Source organism: Brienomyrus brachyistius, chromosome 11 (assembly GCF_023856365.1).
Source record: "Brienomyrus brachyistius isolate T26 chromosome 11, BBRACH_0.4, whole genome shotgun sequence".
Lineage (NCBI taxonomy): Eukaryota > Metazoa > Chordata > Actinopteri > Osteoglossiformes > Mormyridae > Brienomyrus > Brienomyrus brachyistius.
In genome coordinates, this window is record NC_064543.1 from 5371123 (window position 1) to 5386254 (window position 15132).

Genomic DNA, 15132 nt, shown 5'->3' on the forward strand with positions numbered 1-15132 from the left:
ATACAAGCAGAGTGGAAAATATGGCAGGCACCTGTGTGGCTCCGTTCACAGCCAAATAAGAATGCGCACGCCTGCCCCTATATACAACAGAAACGCTCTGTTTCACCAACACATTTTTAGAATAGAAAACACATAAAACAATATTCGATCAATACAGAGGCGGCTGTGGCCTTAAACTGAAGCACTTAGTCATGGTGGTAAATGTCTGAGATTGAGGAGCTTGAAAGCCACCATTCATACGAGCTTTGACCTCCTGTACATCTGTAAACATCAAGCAGTTCTTTGTTAGATGTCATATCCTTATAAGGGTATGACATCCAGATTGCCTTCTCCTCGACATCCCTTTGCCTAACCTAGCAAAACTCTAACCCCAACCCCTCAGAGTGTGCATTGCACAAGCCCTCTTGAAGTAAATTAATGACAGCAATATGGGATCATTACTTATGAATCTGTATGCTGCCTCTGACCCCCATGATTGGCTGAAAAGCTGTAATAATGTCAACATGAGCCCCAGCTGATGCTCAGCATGAACAGGAACAAGGTTAGAATTTCTTAATTTTTCACTTTGATTAGATCACTGTGCCGGGGGTGGGGTGCGGGGGAATGTGTGACAGCTTTTACAATAGCATTCTGGAGGCGTGCCAAGCACCAAGGTTAAAACGTTCCCCCAAAGACCAGCTGGATGCTTGCTATGGGTGTTCAGAGTCCAGCCAGACTGCTGGAAATTTGTAGGAAATCTGCTGGGTTATTTCAGGGATTTCATTCCGTCAGTGTCGCTCCCTGTTTCAGGTTACAGTCGTATAGCCTATAAATCATATGGCCCATAATCTTCCTCACAGCTTTGTTGGTATGTGCATTTAAAGCAGTCCCGACATACACTTATAAAATTACCTGTGTTTCCTGAGTAAAACATCAACACACATATGCACAGATGCTGGGTTATTGGAGATCAATCTGAAATAAAGGCATATCCAGATTCGCAGTATTGACGCTCGGGTTTTGTTTATCCACATAAAAAAGGGATTTTTTTTTTAAAGCTGGTATTGATCGGACAGCCACGAGACTCTCTTCTCGTTCCATCATTTTCAGAATGATCCGTGACTCATTCCGTACCAAGATATCCTTTAAACCGTAGCAGAATAATTCAAAATGGGGACATCAATGTACGGCTTGTTCGTTTGGTTTGACCGAATCAAGGAAGAAAAAAGAGCAAAACCACGTGCAGATTCATTGTAACCCTCTGATGCTGTCATGGGGAGCTGATTATGAAGAAGGCTCTGCTAGCACTGTGCCCATTTTCACCTGGTCTTAGTGGACGCCGGTACTTCATTCCTTTGTTGTGCCACCAACTCACTGCATGATGTCCTACACCCAGCACAGGGTCTCCCTTAAAGAGGTTTTTATCGGGGCACTTGACAAAGGTGACAAAATGCAGGTATATAATCAGTCAAGTTTCACATAGAGCACTATTGTGTTTCTGAATCCTCAGTACAGTGCCTTGAAGAACAGAAATAGCCTTAAACTAGAAGGACCAATCAATACTCACCTTGTTCTTTAGCTCCATATGAGCAAGGACCCGAGTATGTGGTCTTGTCTTCCATCCATCCATCCATCCATCCATCCTCTTTAACGACATGCTTCATAATCAATTCAATCATACAGAGTAGATAACAGCCTGGAGAAAAAGAGCACATTTCTTCAGGCTCCGTGCGGACAGCATATCGGGGTCTTTATGTGGGAGTGTTTGCGTTCATTTTGCAAAGTGAAATGCACTTCCGTAGCCAATCTGGCCAATGGCAGCCTAGTGCGTTCGCTAACTGGAGTCCTCCGTCGCTAATTGTAATTTCAGATTATCCGTCACTTTTTAAAATGCCTGGACAATACGGCTTTCTGCATTTAGGTCAATACTGAGTTTCAAATGTAAATTATATATTGAATTGTGTCTGTGCTGGACATGCTGGATTCCAGTATAAGAGTGCTCCAGTATGGAGAAATAATTCCCTCTCCCATGGGAATTGACCGCATAAGCTGACGTGGTACACCCCCTCCCCCGGGTGCCTGCAGAGTCCCCCTGATCAATGTGCCTTCCGGGACCAGCTTCCTACAAACGGCTTATATATCAGTGCTTTATAGGCTTCACTTCTACAACAGTGATGCTGTTCTCACTCACCTGTAATGACATCACAAAGTAAACGAAACCATCAGCAAAGGCCATATCGCCAGCACAGACCAGCTAACAGCTGACCTCTTTACAAGGATAAGAATCTGCCGCTCTACATGATCGCTAAACACTTTTCAGCTGTAGGGTTACTGGCTGGGCGGATTTGATGTGTATTTCAAGGGAAAGAGAAAAGAGAAAAATAGCTACAGACCCAGATGAGCGGTGGAAAGTGGATGGATGGATAGATGGATGGAACATGTGAGCAGGGGCTAGACAGCCACATTGATTATGTGCATTTTTCACTCTCATTTCCATAAACGGTGCTGATTTGTGAGTAGTACCTAGGCTACTGTCCCTGAAATTTCACCACACATGAACAGTTTATTTCACCTGATAAATATTTGAGAAAAGCCCAATATTATACACATAAAATATGCATCACGGATAAAAGTATTCCATACTCGCTGGGCAGAAACGGTGGCCGGGGAATCGATTTGTCAGGAAAAAGGTGCTGTGTGCTCAAATCCGAGGCGACATCCGGATTTTGTAAAAACATCTGCTAATTCAGTTGTTAGCAGTGACTGGGAAACGCTGAATGTCACCAAACAGCCCTGTATTAACTGAGGCCTGGCCAGCATCCTGCTGATGTCATCACCGCTATCAGGCTAATTCAGCAGCATGGTACTCTGTCGTACCTCACGACTAAACACGTTGCCCCTTCTCAAACCCACTCAGGTCTTATTAAACAAGCTGAAAGCTCATATCCAACAATTACACAGATTAGTAACCCCACATATGGAAGACGGGGTCTTTATTTGCATCCCTAATAGCAGAATTTAATTTTAAAATTGCCTAATAAATTCTGAAATGGGAATTATTGTCCTCTCAGACATGTTAAACGCACTTATTTCATAAAGCAGAAATGCTGGCAAGTTAGGAGGGTGTAAGACGAAATGCCATCGTCTCCCTCTATGATAAAAGAGATGTACAATCGTCCCACGCCACTTCGCGGCTTCCACTTCCGCGGCTTCACTCTATCGCGGTAGAGTCTGGGACTTATTAACCGCGATAAACGAAGGCCGACTGTGTACAGCTGGGTATTTTACAGGAGATGTTCAAATTACGTGTGTTGCTTGGGGCTCTACGGCGGGAATTCATGTGGGACTTGAACATGTCACCTACAGGGTCCTTCTGCCCTTAACGCCTTTCGCTCATGGTGCTGGCCAGCGTGGGTGCTGGTGGGGTCAGATGGAAAGTCACGGAGCACCTTGTGACAGTCTTGTCCAGCCTTCTCCACGATGACATGACACAGCCGGCAACAGAAATCTCTTTGGCGGCCGAGTGTGATGGAGCCCATTATGACTGTGTGCCTGTGTGTGTGCGTGTGTGTGTGTGCGTGTGTGTGTGCGTGTGTGTGTGCGTGCACCTATGCCGCTATTCCGGGCCCTAAAACAGCTCATTTATGGCCACCCGCCTGCTTCCCGGAGAATAAATCACAGGCCCTGTCTGTGGGGCACCGAGCTCATCAGAGGCGGTGAAATGCGTTGTGCTGTCGGGGTACGGCCATCCTCTTCTCAGCAGCTTTACTGGAAGTTATCAGGCAGCCACAGGTCCAGAAACACTAATAGCTTCTGGCCCACCGGCCTGGCCCTTGCTGAGGAGTGGATTTTGAGGCTTTAATAAATGGCACAGTGATTACTGGCACTACCTGTATCATTTCCAACCTGTTGTGCTCATGAGGCTGAATATCTCCCCTTAAGGCCGTGCTGCGGTGCAGCTATGAAGGTCACGGAGAGCCAGTCCCGGGGCTGCAGCCAATGGGAGGGTGAAGAGAGCTGCATGTGTCGGTGTGGCAAGGCAGAGGGATGGAAAATGAACGGCTAGATCGAGTCAGAAGGCTCAGCTCAAAGACAAGCCTTCTCTCCACTTCAGTGTTGCGGAGTCAGGGTTGCGGTTAAGGTTAGAGAGGAAAGTCGACGTGAGGTGGTTACTCAGAGGGAAGCCTTAGGATGCAAACCGAATAAAGGAGAGCACGGCTATCATCATCATCATCATCATCATCATCATCAACAAAGGGATCCAGCATTGCTTGGTGCTTGGAACCCTAATAATAATAATACAAGGCATCTCTACAAGATCGCGGGATCACAGCAGGAGATGCTGGTAGGTCCCTGCATGCAGGGTGTTGAGTGGGTTTATGTTTTGACACCAGCATCCAGAGGACAGATGGGCAGAACTTTATTAAAGCCGTTAAGAAGCATTTCACGCTTCGAGCAGAACTTGAATTCTGCTGTGTATGTGCATTGTGCTCTACTGATGTAAAAATAAGCGATTAAAAATATGACGATCTATAATTAAATTGACCGTCGACTCAGTGACGAGGTGTCAAGATAATGTGCACCTCAGTGTGTTTATTCAATAAGTCTACATAAATTACCATAGTATAGATATAGACATACAGCTTCATTTCAGTTATAGATGGAAAAGTCAATGTAATGGAATTATAAAAGATGAGTGAAAAGCAGGCGAGCTCAGAGCGTCCCAGGAGCCACGAGCACGAGGGACCAAATAGCAAAATAACTGAGGAATAAGATGAGAGGGCGTCACGCATAGATGAGGGCACAGCACCTACTGGTGCTATTGAGGCCCAGTCCGAGCAGTACGTGCAGAACCGTAATGGGAGTAAAACACGAAACATTTTCGCTCATCATACATAAAAATAGAGACCTTTTATGAAGTCTAATATAGTCTAATTTACTAGGAAGAACAGCATAAAATTCAGTATGTATGTAAATTGTATATTAAGTCCAGAAGTGCTGCTATAGATTTTTGGCCCCATGAAAACATATCATTTTGAGCCCCAACCCAGACTAATCCAATGATAATTCAGCATTTTTAGAACCCCCCCCCCCCCCCCCCCCCGTACCCTTTGTGGTACCCCTGATTAAATCCATCTATTGTAAGACATTTTTGTTGTAAAGCAAAACAAAATGTAAAAATAGGCATGAGGGGGGGGGGGCATCTGTTTTGGTATGTAATACATATCAGTTTGGCCTGTTTGCGAAAATGGTTCCCCTCAATAATCAAACTTCAGCTGTTTACACCGGGAAGATTTAATGTGATGACATTATATGACATTATATGTATTATTTGTGAAGATATATGTGTGATTTTTTCAAAAGTGAAACATATCAAAACTAATTTGCTTTGCCTAAAGGTGCTCCACCTTAAATTTTGCATTCGCGGGGCTTTTCTTTAATCTTGGTCACAGATGGCAGCGGCCGGGAGCTGTGTCACTCTCCTGTACCTCGTCATCTTCTTGTCCAGTGGTGGCAGATCGGAGATCTTCACAGCAGGTCACCAGGTCGACGGACATGCCGCTGTGGCACCAAAATGACGCCCTCTGCAGGCAGATGAAAATGGCGTCTGGGGCTGGCTTGTATCTCCACACACCCTGGTGCCGCACTGTTACATTATTCTTCACCAGCTTCATGCTGAAGGTTTGGGCTTCAATCTTCCCAGCTGGGCTTCCAGTGATTCTGCATCAGCGGCACACTGCACACTGCAGATGAAAGGCAGAGCAGCGAGGGCCGTGCTTGGGCTCAGCGCGCAGAATGTTAAATGTATTATTAACAGTCGGGCTGCACCGTTATGGTCTGTGCGTGATGCTTTGCTAGCAAAATTAAGAAATAAAAAGGTTTCTCGGGCACTAAGTTTTAAATTGGTACGTAAACCAGCCACTGCGCAGCATTTTGTTCCCTTCTAGTCGTTCAGATTTCCAAGCTCCTGTGCACCATCCAGCCCAGACAGCAGGACGCTTGTTCTGTTACATGATCCCTGACCGGGAAAACATTTCCATGTTTAGGTACGATGTCTGGCTGCTGGTACAAATGTCACGCTGAAGGTATTCATCGAACAGTGCTGAATTTTCACTCATATTATAAATATAAAAGGTTGTAAACCAATATAAATATGAAAAAGAGTAACATGACTTAACATGAATATATATGAAAACGTGGTCAATCAGATTAATTGACGCAGACATTGGATAATTTGAATTTTTTGCATCTTCCAAATATAATATAATATACAATATAACCCTTTACAACCCTTCAGATCGGAGGCCAAAAAAGAGGCTGTAATTTAACCCCCCCCCCCCCCCCCATCTAAATAATGCAGCCTTGACCCTGTGTTCTTGATCTCTGTTTTAATCAGAGCTCTCGCCCGGTGCCGTCGCCCCCTCCTGGGGAGTAGCACGCCACGCAGCTGCTAATGGAGAAACTGGGGGCATCTCATCTGCTGACTCTTTAAGGAACTAAATGCTGCCAGAGCAAATATATTTACTTCCCCTGCCCTCGCTGCTCGTCCTCTGGGACCCCCACCCCCCTCCTCACACACACACACACACACACACACTCAGCAAACTGCAAAGAATCCATAGTGTGAACAATCCTGGGAACACAGCAAGTCTGGATAAGGTGACAGGCGGCTTCCAGAGTGACTTTAATAATGAGACAACGAGCCTCTCAGGTTTTAACAGGCCGGACTCAGCCTACATTCATACACAATGGACACGGATTACTCATAGTCGGCAGATAAAGGAGTAGGCATGTTCTCACGCGAATGCTCCCGTTTATCATTTGAAAACCGTTACCGTGACAACCAACTGCCAACCGTCTGCGAGGTGATGCTGGCGAGAACGGGGCTGTACTGTCCCGAGCACGGGTTCGACCCAGCCTTCCAGTGTTAGCTCATCTTGGACAGGAATATGGAACACAGCCTGAAGCCTGAGTCCCATGGGCCAACAAGCACCCGCATATCCACAGGTATCAATACCACAGTGATTTCTATATGAGACTTTGATTTTGAAGTCTGAGCGTTTTCTTAGTCTCTCCCAATCTTCCAGTTTTTACAAAGGATATAAGAAATGCCCTGTCACACCTCCCTCTATATAATCATAAAAAATGGACCATACACACAAAAATGGCTGAAAATGCAAGCCGGTATCGTTTCATCGCCAAGCTGACATATTTAGCCAGAGTGACTCACAACCAGTTCAGTTCCGGTTCAAGGGTCCAACAGCTGCCTCCTCTTGGGACTTGGAACAACCACCTGCTGCCCTCCGAAATAGCATGCTGTGATTTCTTTTTATTTTTACCGTGCGTTGCTTTATGATCCGGGATGCCTCTCTGTTCTGTCACTCAAGGCAGGCTGGATGAGCTCAATGACATCCTGTGATTACCTACACTTCACAGGGACAGACTGAAGTGCAACCTCTAATTAAAAACTGCCTCTTAATTTGTTACTCTGCAGAGCTTTTCTCTGTAATGATAGGCGAGACAGTGTGCGGCTCTACCAGCTACCATAAATATGTTCTCCTTAAATTAGCTTTCAGACAAACGGGTCATATAGGATCTAAGTAATGACCCTCTAGCCTGACAATTTAATTCACCATGTCGGCTCTTAGCTGCCGCCTTCCGTGGGCCGTCGTAAAGCGCTAACATGTTCCGGCACAAATGGATCATGTCTGAATGCACAGAATAGGCCTGTACGTCTTCATGATGCTAGCGGGATTAGCACGGCTTGCCGGGATCGCAGACGCAGGCGTTTTCTGATATAGCCCTCACAGAATTTCCGAGCAAACACACGTCCTTTCTGTCGCGCTGGAGACCACTTACAGGATCTGACACGCAGAGAAGTGGGAACGAGTCCAAAGTAACGAACTACTGGCTGTTAATTCAGCGGAACTCGTAATAAAAGAAGCCTGCAGTGGGGCTAGAATGGATTTAATATATAACAGGCGTTCAGACTACAAGGTCTGCAGGAATTTCTCCCTGCTGGATGCTACCAAATAGAACCTTTTTCTGGACGCAACCATTTACTGAAGAAACTGTGCGAGTCCCATTTAACCAAAAACACTCTCACTTTCAGTGATTTTCCATGCAGCTGTGTAGGTTTATTAAAAACATCTCCTCTGTGGGTCTTCATTCATCTGCCACCATTGGACAGGAAGATGACGAGGTGCAGGAGAGTCCCAACCCCTGCCAGACATCTTATAATAAATGCTTTGTCATTCTTTGCCATTTTTTTTATTTCCTTTGTAAAAGTTCTATGTATGACTAAAACAACTGAACACTGACTGTTTCTATAGACCCCCTATTATTCAAATCACGGTCCTCGATGTCTGAGCTCTGCTGGTCTTCCAGCCTTCCTGAGAGGGTGTGAAGCCTCTGACCAATCAGAATCAGTAATTAGTAAACAACTACATGGGAGAACAGAAAACATGGCCTGGATTTGGAATCGAGGTCCAGGTTTGAAGAGCCCTGTTGTATTGTTCATGTCATCATTTGTATATATATATTACCACAAGATATATTTGGATCATGAGAAAAATTAAGGGGGGCGGCATGGTGGTGCAGTGGTTAGCACTGTTGCCTCACACCTCTGGGACCCGGGTTCAAGTCTCCACCTGGGTCACATGTGTGTGGAGTTTGCATGTTCTCCCCATGTCATCATGGGGTTTCCTCCGGGTACTCCGGTTTTCCCCCACAGTCCAAAAACAGGCTAAGGCTAATTGGAGTTACTAAATTGCCCATAGGTGTGTGTGTGTGTGTGTGTGAGTGTGCCCTGCGATGGGCTGACCCCCCATCCTGGGTTGTTCCCTGCTTCGTGCCCATTGCTTCCGGGATAGGCTCCGGACCCCCCGCGACCCAGTAGGATAAGCGGTTTGGAAAATGGATGGATGGAGAAAAAATTAATCTGCAGTGGACTGGCATCCTGTCCGGGTTACACCCCTGTCTCCTGCCTCCTCAGAAGCTCCCCGTCACCCAGCATAAGCCGTACTGGGAAAAGGGACAGATGTACTGGCAATTACAGTAACACATTTCAGCATGTTCTCAACTAATATAGTTTACCTGTCCGATATGTGCGATTCATTGAGCAGCTCAATTGAGGCAAAATATTAAGTTACAGTACAAAAAAAATGTGGAAAAAAAAAATCACACTCCCTGGTCAGCAAGGACTCAACCTTGGCACACCTGTTTTATGGTAAATGAGGTTCTTTTGGCTTTTTAAATCAATATTTATATCTTTGGGGAAGAAACAAATATGTGCACACAGGTGTACAAGAGCAACAGTCGCAGGTGTGTCTCTCAGAACAAATTTCTTCATTAAAAAGAACACAGACATATTTTGGGATGTGTAGCCGTGCGGGCAAATAAAAGTGTGCATGAAACCTTCCTGACCGTAACAGGAGTCCCTCTGAAAGAACAGCAGAATGAACCGGACCACCAGGGACTGAGAAGCAGAGCATGGGGGGGTTCTGTACGAGGACGGCCCTGAGCCCCCCGCATGGCACGCAGCCCTGCCAGCCCGCACAACATCCCTCAGATCTCTGGGAAAGTGTCAGACTAAACGGGACGGGGAGGTCAGGGCTCGGTATCCGCTTCGCATCTCGATGAGATCGGGAGATTCCTGGGCAGCAGGGTCAGTCTGCCCGTCAGAAGTGGCTTCCAGCTGGAATGCGGGGGCGACCTCACACCTTCGTCCGCAAAGCCTGAGCGCGAGAAGCGTCACTCCCGTGTGGATGCCTGTGGCTGTGCCGAGGATGTGGCATGGACGCACTGCCCTCCGCACTCTCCCGGCTCCATCCGCAAGCGCCCCCCACCTTCCTCCACCTGACAAGAAAGCACAAACGCCAGGCCTGTTCCCATCAGGAGACCCTGCAGTACCTCTCTTGTCCTACTGGGGGAGCTTTTGTCTACGTTTTCCCAGCTACCGCTTCAGATAATAGCTAGTTATTAACGTATAGCTGAGTTTTACAATAGTGATGTTGAGGTGAAGATGTGACAGGCTGCTCTCTAACTGTTCATTTTGTGTAACTATTACACGGCTGTAATTAACCACCCTCCTCCCCCCATTCCACCATTTAACAGTTAGCTCGTAACTAGCTGATTGGCATAGTCACTGCAGTTGGCACGCTACCCAATAAAGGCAGAACTTGCCAGGAAATGGGTCTGCTTCTGTTTGACGGCACAAATAGTCACGTTTCAACTTGTCCTCATTGCACCTTCAGTTGGAGACACATCCATTTGACCTTGGGTATCGCACAGCGAGGGATATGTGAATATTGTGAAGTCCATTTATTGGTCCATTTTCAGCCAATCACAGAGGGCAAAGCCATTAGCCTTTTGATGTACTACCTCGCCACTCCTGCTATTGTGTTTCCTCTCCCTGAGCCCACATTGCTCATCGCTTAAACGGCTGCTTCTTCTGTGGCTAATAATACCTCCACTTTTGTGTCCCACTGCTGGTCTGAGAGGGCAAGTGCAGTTTGCATGCAGACACGCCGAGCTTCGTTACTGCAGCCGTCGGTGTTATCCTCCTCTGCATGGCTCGCTGGCCGCTGATTAGCTCTACTGCAAATGGAGTGGAAACGGTTCACGCTGTCCTCCATTTCAAGGGCACCCCCACCTGCATTTTGGGATCTTCAGACGAGAGCATAACCTTACTCTGTTCCAGCCACTGTGCTCTCAGTCTGACAGAAGTTTGCGGCAGTTATAATAATATCTAAAAACATATTTTTTCGACATAATTATCACAGATACTCAGGTGGTAAAATCCCGGGAACATGGGGAAGAGATATCAACTCCCAAGGGACCTGTCCATCCATATCTGTACTCATGCTCAGAGATGGACAGTGTGGCGAGATTCTACTTATGGGATATGACTTGAGTCTGATATGCTGTCAAACCTTGGTGTCTTACATGACAGCTGCCTCTACCCCCTCCTCCCCCAAACCCCCAAAAGCCACAAGAGGGCACAGAAACCCAACACATGACACTCACAAACGACCGACTCGGAGATGCAGCACTCGGAGGAAGTTGGAATTCCGGGAGGAAGTTGGAGTTCCTGGAGGAAGCGTATGCCGATGCTGAGAAAGGAGACGGGCAGAGTAGAAAGCGGGACATCCAGTAATGTGCACAAGGTCCCAGTTAATCCCTTCTGTGAACGTGCAAACCTCACAGCACGGGTGGCTGGACTGGTTATGTGGGTCAGCACACTTATACCCCCGCAAGCCGAAACATCCATCGTTTTTCAACCCAGAGCATGAACCCCCACAATAACGCTGGAACGATGTTGCGATTCTTCACAGAGCCAGAACACGGCGCATCACCGAGTCACGGCGCCGCTGATTCCAAAGACGACAGCCTCCCCTTTAACGCTGCCTTTTAGCTGAAGCATGCAGGAGCGTCAGTTTGACTAAAGCAGTTTGTTTACAATCTAGGTGCATTTCTGCTGCAACCGAGAGACCCATCTCGACGAGGTTAAACCAAATAAAACAGCGAGGCAAATAGGTAAACCACCAAGTGAACAGCTGGTTTAGCAGCCAGGTGATCAGTCACGTAAACCTGGCATAAATGAGGACCACAGTCAGGTGACCAGCTAGGCAGACAATCAGGTAAGCAATCGGCTGAGCAGGAAATCGGGTAATCAAGCGATCACTGCAGTGTTTACAAGCAAACCAGAAAATAGGAGGATTTCCATGGATACAGAGTGAAACATAAAAGAGAGAGAGGCAGGAACCAACTGCCTGCGTCCTGATGCTTCCTGAAGGAAAAGCCCAAGGCTGAATTACAAAGATGTTTTTTTTCCGCCTAATGAACATAAGAAATGTTAATGAACTTGCTGCTTTTGTTGTACGTTATATCAGCTGAATCATTATTTCTTTTTTTTGAGAGTTTTAAAAGGCTAACGAGTCTGATGAACATAACCTGTATATAACCTTTCATTCATGATGTTTGAAAGTCACTTTGGACTAAATTTGCATATTTCTGTCTGACATGGGGGGGGTGTGAAGGGGGAGCATCATTGGAATGTCACTGAACCCCAATTTAAATTTAAATGTCATTTTATTTATTTAATATGCCAGCAAAACTAAAAAGAACACTTCAACACAATGCTGTAGAATTTGTCGTTATGATACAGCATTAATCAACGCGGCCTTTCCTTATTATCGCGACGCTTCATCATCGAAAGGCCAAGAGCGATACACGATACCGTTTGCCCAAAATATAAAACACAGGTGAACATGAGAAGATAAAGGTACTTTTACCCGAACCTGCATCAATGTGCCAAACTCACGCTGCGCAGGAATGAAGAATGAAATTAACGGCGATAAATGAATTTCCACCTGTGTCAGATGTCGTTTCCATGTAGTGCGAGACTCAAACTCGCGTGAAATTCGTGTCCGTAGGTATTAATTTGCATCAAAAACTATTTACACAGGCAAACCTTAGCCATCCCGTACTTTTACCATTTTTACAACGTGAAGAAAACTGGGAAATGACCACAGATTTCTATTATCCATCACTGATTTCTGATGGTAAATAAAATATTAATAGGTATCATGTTTCATGACTCTGAGCAACGTGAAGGACATCCTGAAAGACACAAACCTGTGTAGACAGGAAAACAACGTCACCAACAAGCATCAGAGTGTGACACCATACCTACTGAGGACTCAACGCAGATTAAGAAAATCTGAATGGCTGAATCTCTCATAACCGCTATACTCCGATTGTAGATTCTCACGGGTCATCATCTCAGGGCCTGACACAGGTTTGGTTGCAAATCCTCAAAACAACTGTGCAATTAAAATAGAATTGGGACTCTTCACTAAAATAAATACATTGTATGACATTGTCCAAAGGAAAAAAAATATAGAGTACTCTGAAAACATTTATAGAATTAACTCACCAAAACAGCACACCAAAGAACAAAAGCACTAAGCGGAAACAAAAATAAGTTAACATAATTTTTTGGACACTTATGAAAATTTACATTATGTACATTAAATTATTAAATTATGCTGCTTGTTTCGACTGGTGGTCCTTTCATAGGGTGTCTTCACTCTGCAGAAATCCCTCTTGAATCTCAGACAAGATCCGGTCCAGCAGGATAGCGGTAAGGTTTTCTTCCGTGAGTCTAGGTCTCACTGGCCGAAGTGGCAACAGGAAGCCGTCACCTCCAAAAAAAAACGAGAAACTCCGCGCCGACAAACGTGACACAGATCCCCACCTTCAAAAAAAAAATATATAAGAAATCAAGAGTCTAAAAATTACTGAAAGCCTCTTTTGCTGTGGGATCTTTGCTCCCCTTTTTAAAGAGGTTTTTAACAAAAGACATAGATTTCGCGTCATAGAGTGCATCTCTGTACATTTTATAGCAAACGAAATGTAAAAGTGCTTTTTTTTTTTTAAGATTTTACTCCAGTGTATCGAAAGGCGTAGCAGGCACTTAGGTCCTCTCCATCCCCAAGGTGTCTGACAGTGGAACGTGTTGTTTGGTTTTTTTTCCTGGGTCATGTTCGTCCGTCCGGCAGAAGAGGACGGGACAAGTCTGGGGCGGCCGCCGCTAGCCGAGGATGTCAAGGTAGACTGGTGCGGTTTTCCCCAATGCGTAGAGGATCTTCTGGATGTCCTTGATGCTCAACCGCTGGTGCGGCTCCCTCTGCCAGCAGCCCAGCATTATGTCGTAGACCTCCTTAGGGCAAATGCGTGGTCGTTCCAGGACCCGGCCTTGTGTGATACACTCAATGACCTGGGGAGAACCGAGAGCCAAAGGTCAATGACCAAAGGTCAACAGGCAAAGGTCAATGGCCAAAGGTCAACAGGCAAAGGTCAATGGCCGCTGGCATGTGACCCAAGCCAATTGTGCATGTCCAGACAGAACATGAAGGACCTCTCATGGTGCCTGACCACACCATATGGCTTATCTTCCAATGACTATGAAGACCTTAAGTATATCTGTCATAAATTTGACAAGCTGGTGACAAAGAGAAAAACGTTTTTTTTTTCATTCCTCAATACAATTGAATCATGTCACGAATATTTTCCCGCAAAATGCAGGGCACGCATCATACTGCAGCATCTCATCCCCCTCAAAGCAGACTCTTTCTCAGAAGTAAAAATAAACAGCCGATGGGTCTGAGTGACAGCAAAGAGCAGGCAGCCGTCAGCTCCGATAAGGTCTGTGGTATCTACTCTCTCATCTGCTCCTTTATATGCTGCACGGGGAGGACAGAGAGCTTATTCTCCAAAGTCCAGGCTCCTCCGAGCGACGTGGAGGAGTCGTCGTCAGCACACCCACTCCTAAGGTCCGTTTGAGATAAAAAAATAAAAAACGCAGCCTGACATTACAATAAACTGCAGATACAGGCACGCATGCAGCTCCGGGGCCAGCCAGGAGCAATTATAGAGAGGAAAAGGCATTTAAATGGGCTCCTGTTTCAGTTTTTAAGCCATCCCACTGGCAGGAGAGCATAGACCATGTGTCATTTTCCACAGAAATTGTTTAGCTGAAATGATGCAACAAAACACAGACATTTCAGAGAGAAAATGAGTCGCTCACTGGCAGATAACGAATGAATGATAATCTTTTTTTTAAAAAAAAAAAAAAAAAACAGAATTGGGACTGTGGCACTTCCACAGTGGGCAGTATGGAAGAACCCAGGAGAACCGCATGAAAATCAGAGGCGATTTATGAAAGTTATGACCCCTGATAAATTTCTAGGGCAATACGAGCCGTTCCTGTTACATCTGTATTCCTACACAGATCCGTAACCGTGTTCAAAAAAATGATTTGGCCGGGAATGGTTTTCAGGGACGTGTCTTGGCATGTGTGACTGATTTGACTTTCATTTATACGGTTGATTTTGTTTCTCTCGTGCTGCAAACAGAGACAGGCTGCTGAGAGTCTGTCTGATGAAAGTGAATACCGGCCGGCAAATGGAGCAGAAATGTGGTTTGTGTTCAGCTGCATGGTCACCTCATCTATGGCTCCGTTCCTGAACACACTGGCTAAAAACGACCAAAGTACACACACCTTATATAATATATTGCTTATATAAATACATATAAATATGTCTTACACTGGAATGTTACTTTTTATTTTACTGCATTCACATCCAT

General features: G+C 45.6%; 1 protein-coding gene across 1 annotated transcript in view; it reads right to left on the bottom strand.

Moving 5' to 3' along the window:
• Positions 1-12053: 12053 nt before the first annotated feature.
• ntrk3b (neurotrophic tyrosine kinase, receptor, type 3b) overlaps positions 12054-15132 on the bottom strand; it is a 112992-nt gene continuing 109913 nt past the window's right edge. The window contains exon 17 of the mRNA XM_048969528.1: positions 12054-13762. Within this exon, the coding sequence (XP_048825485.1) occupies positions 13577-13762 (186 nt within the window). The 3' untranslated portion in view covers positions 12054-13576. The remainder of the gene's footprint in view (positions 13763-15132) is intronic.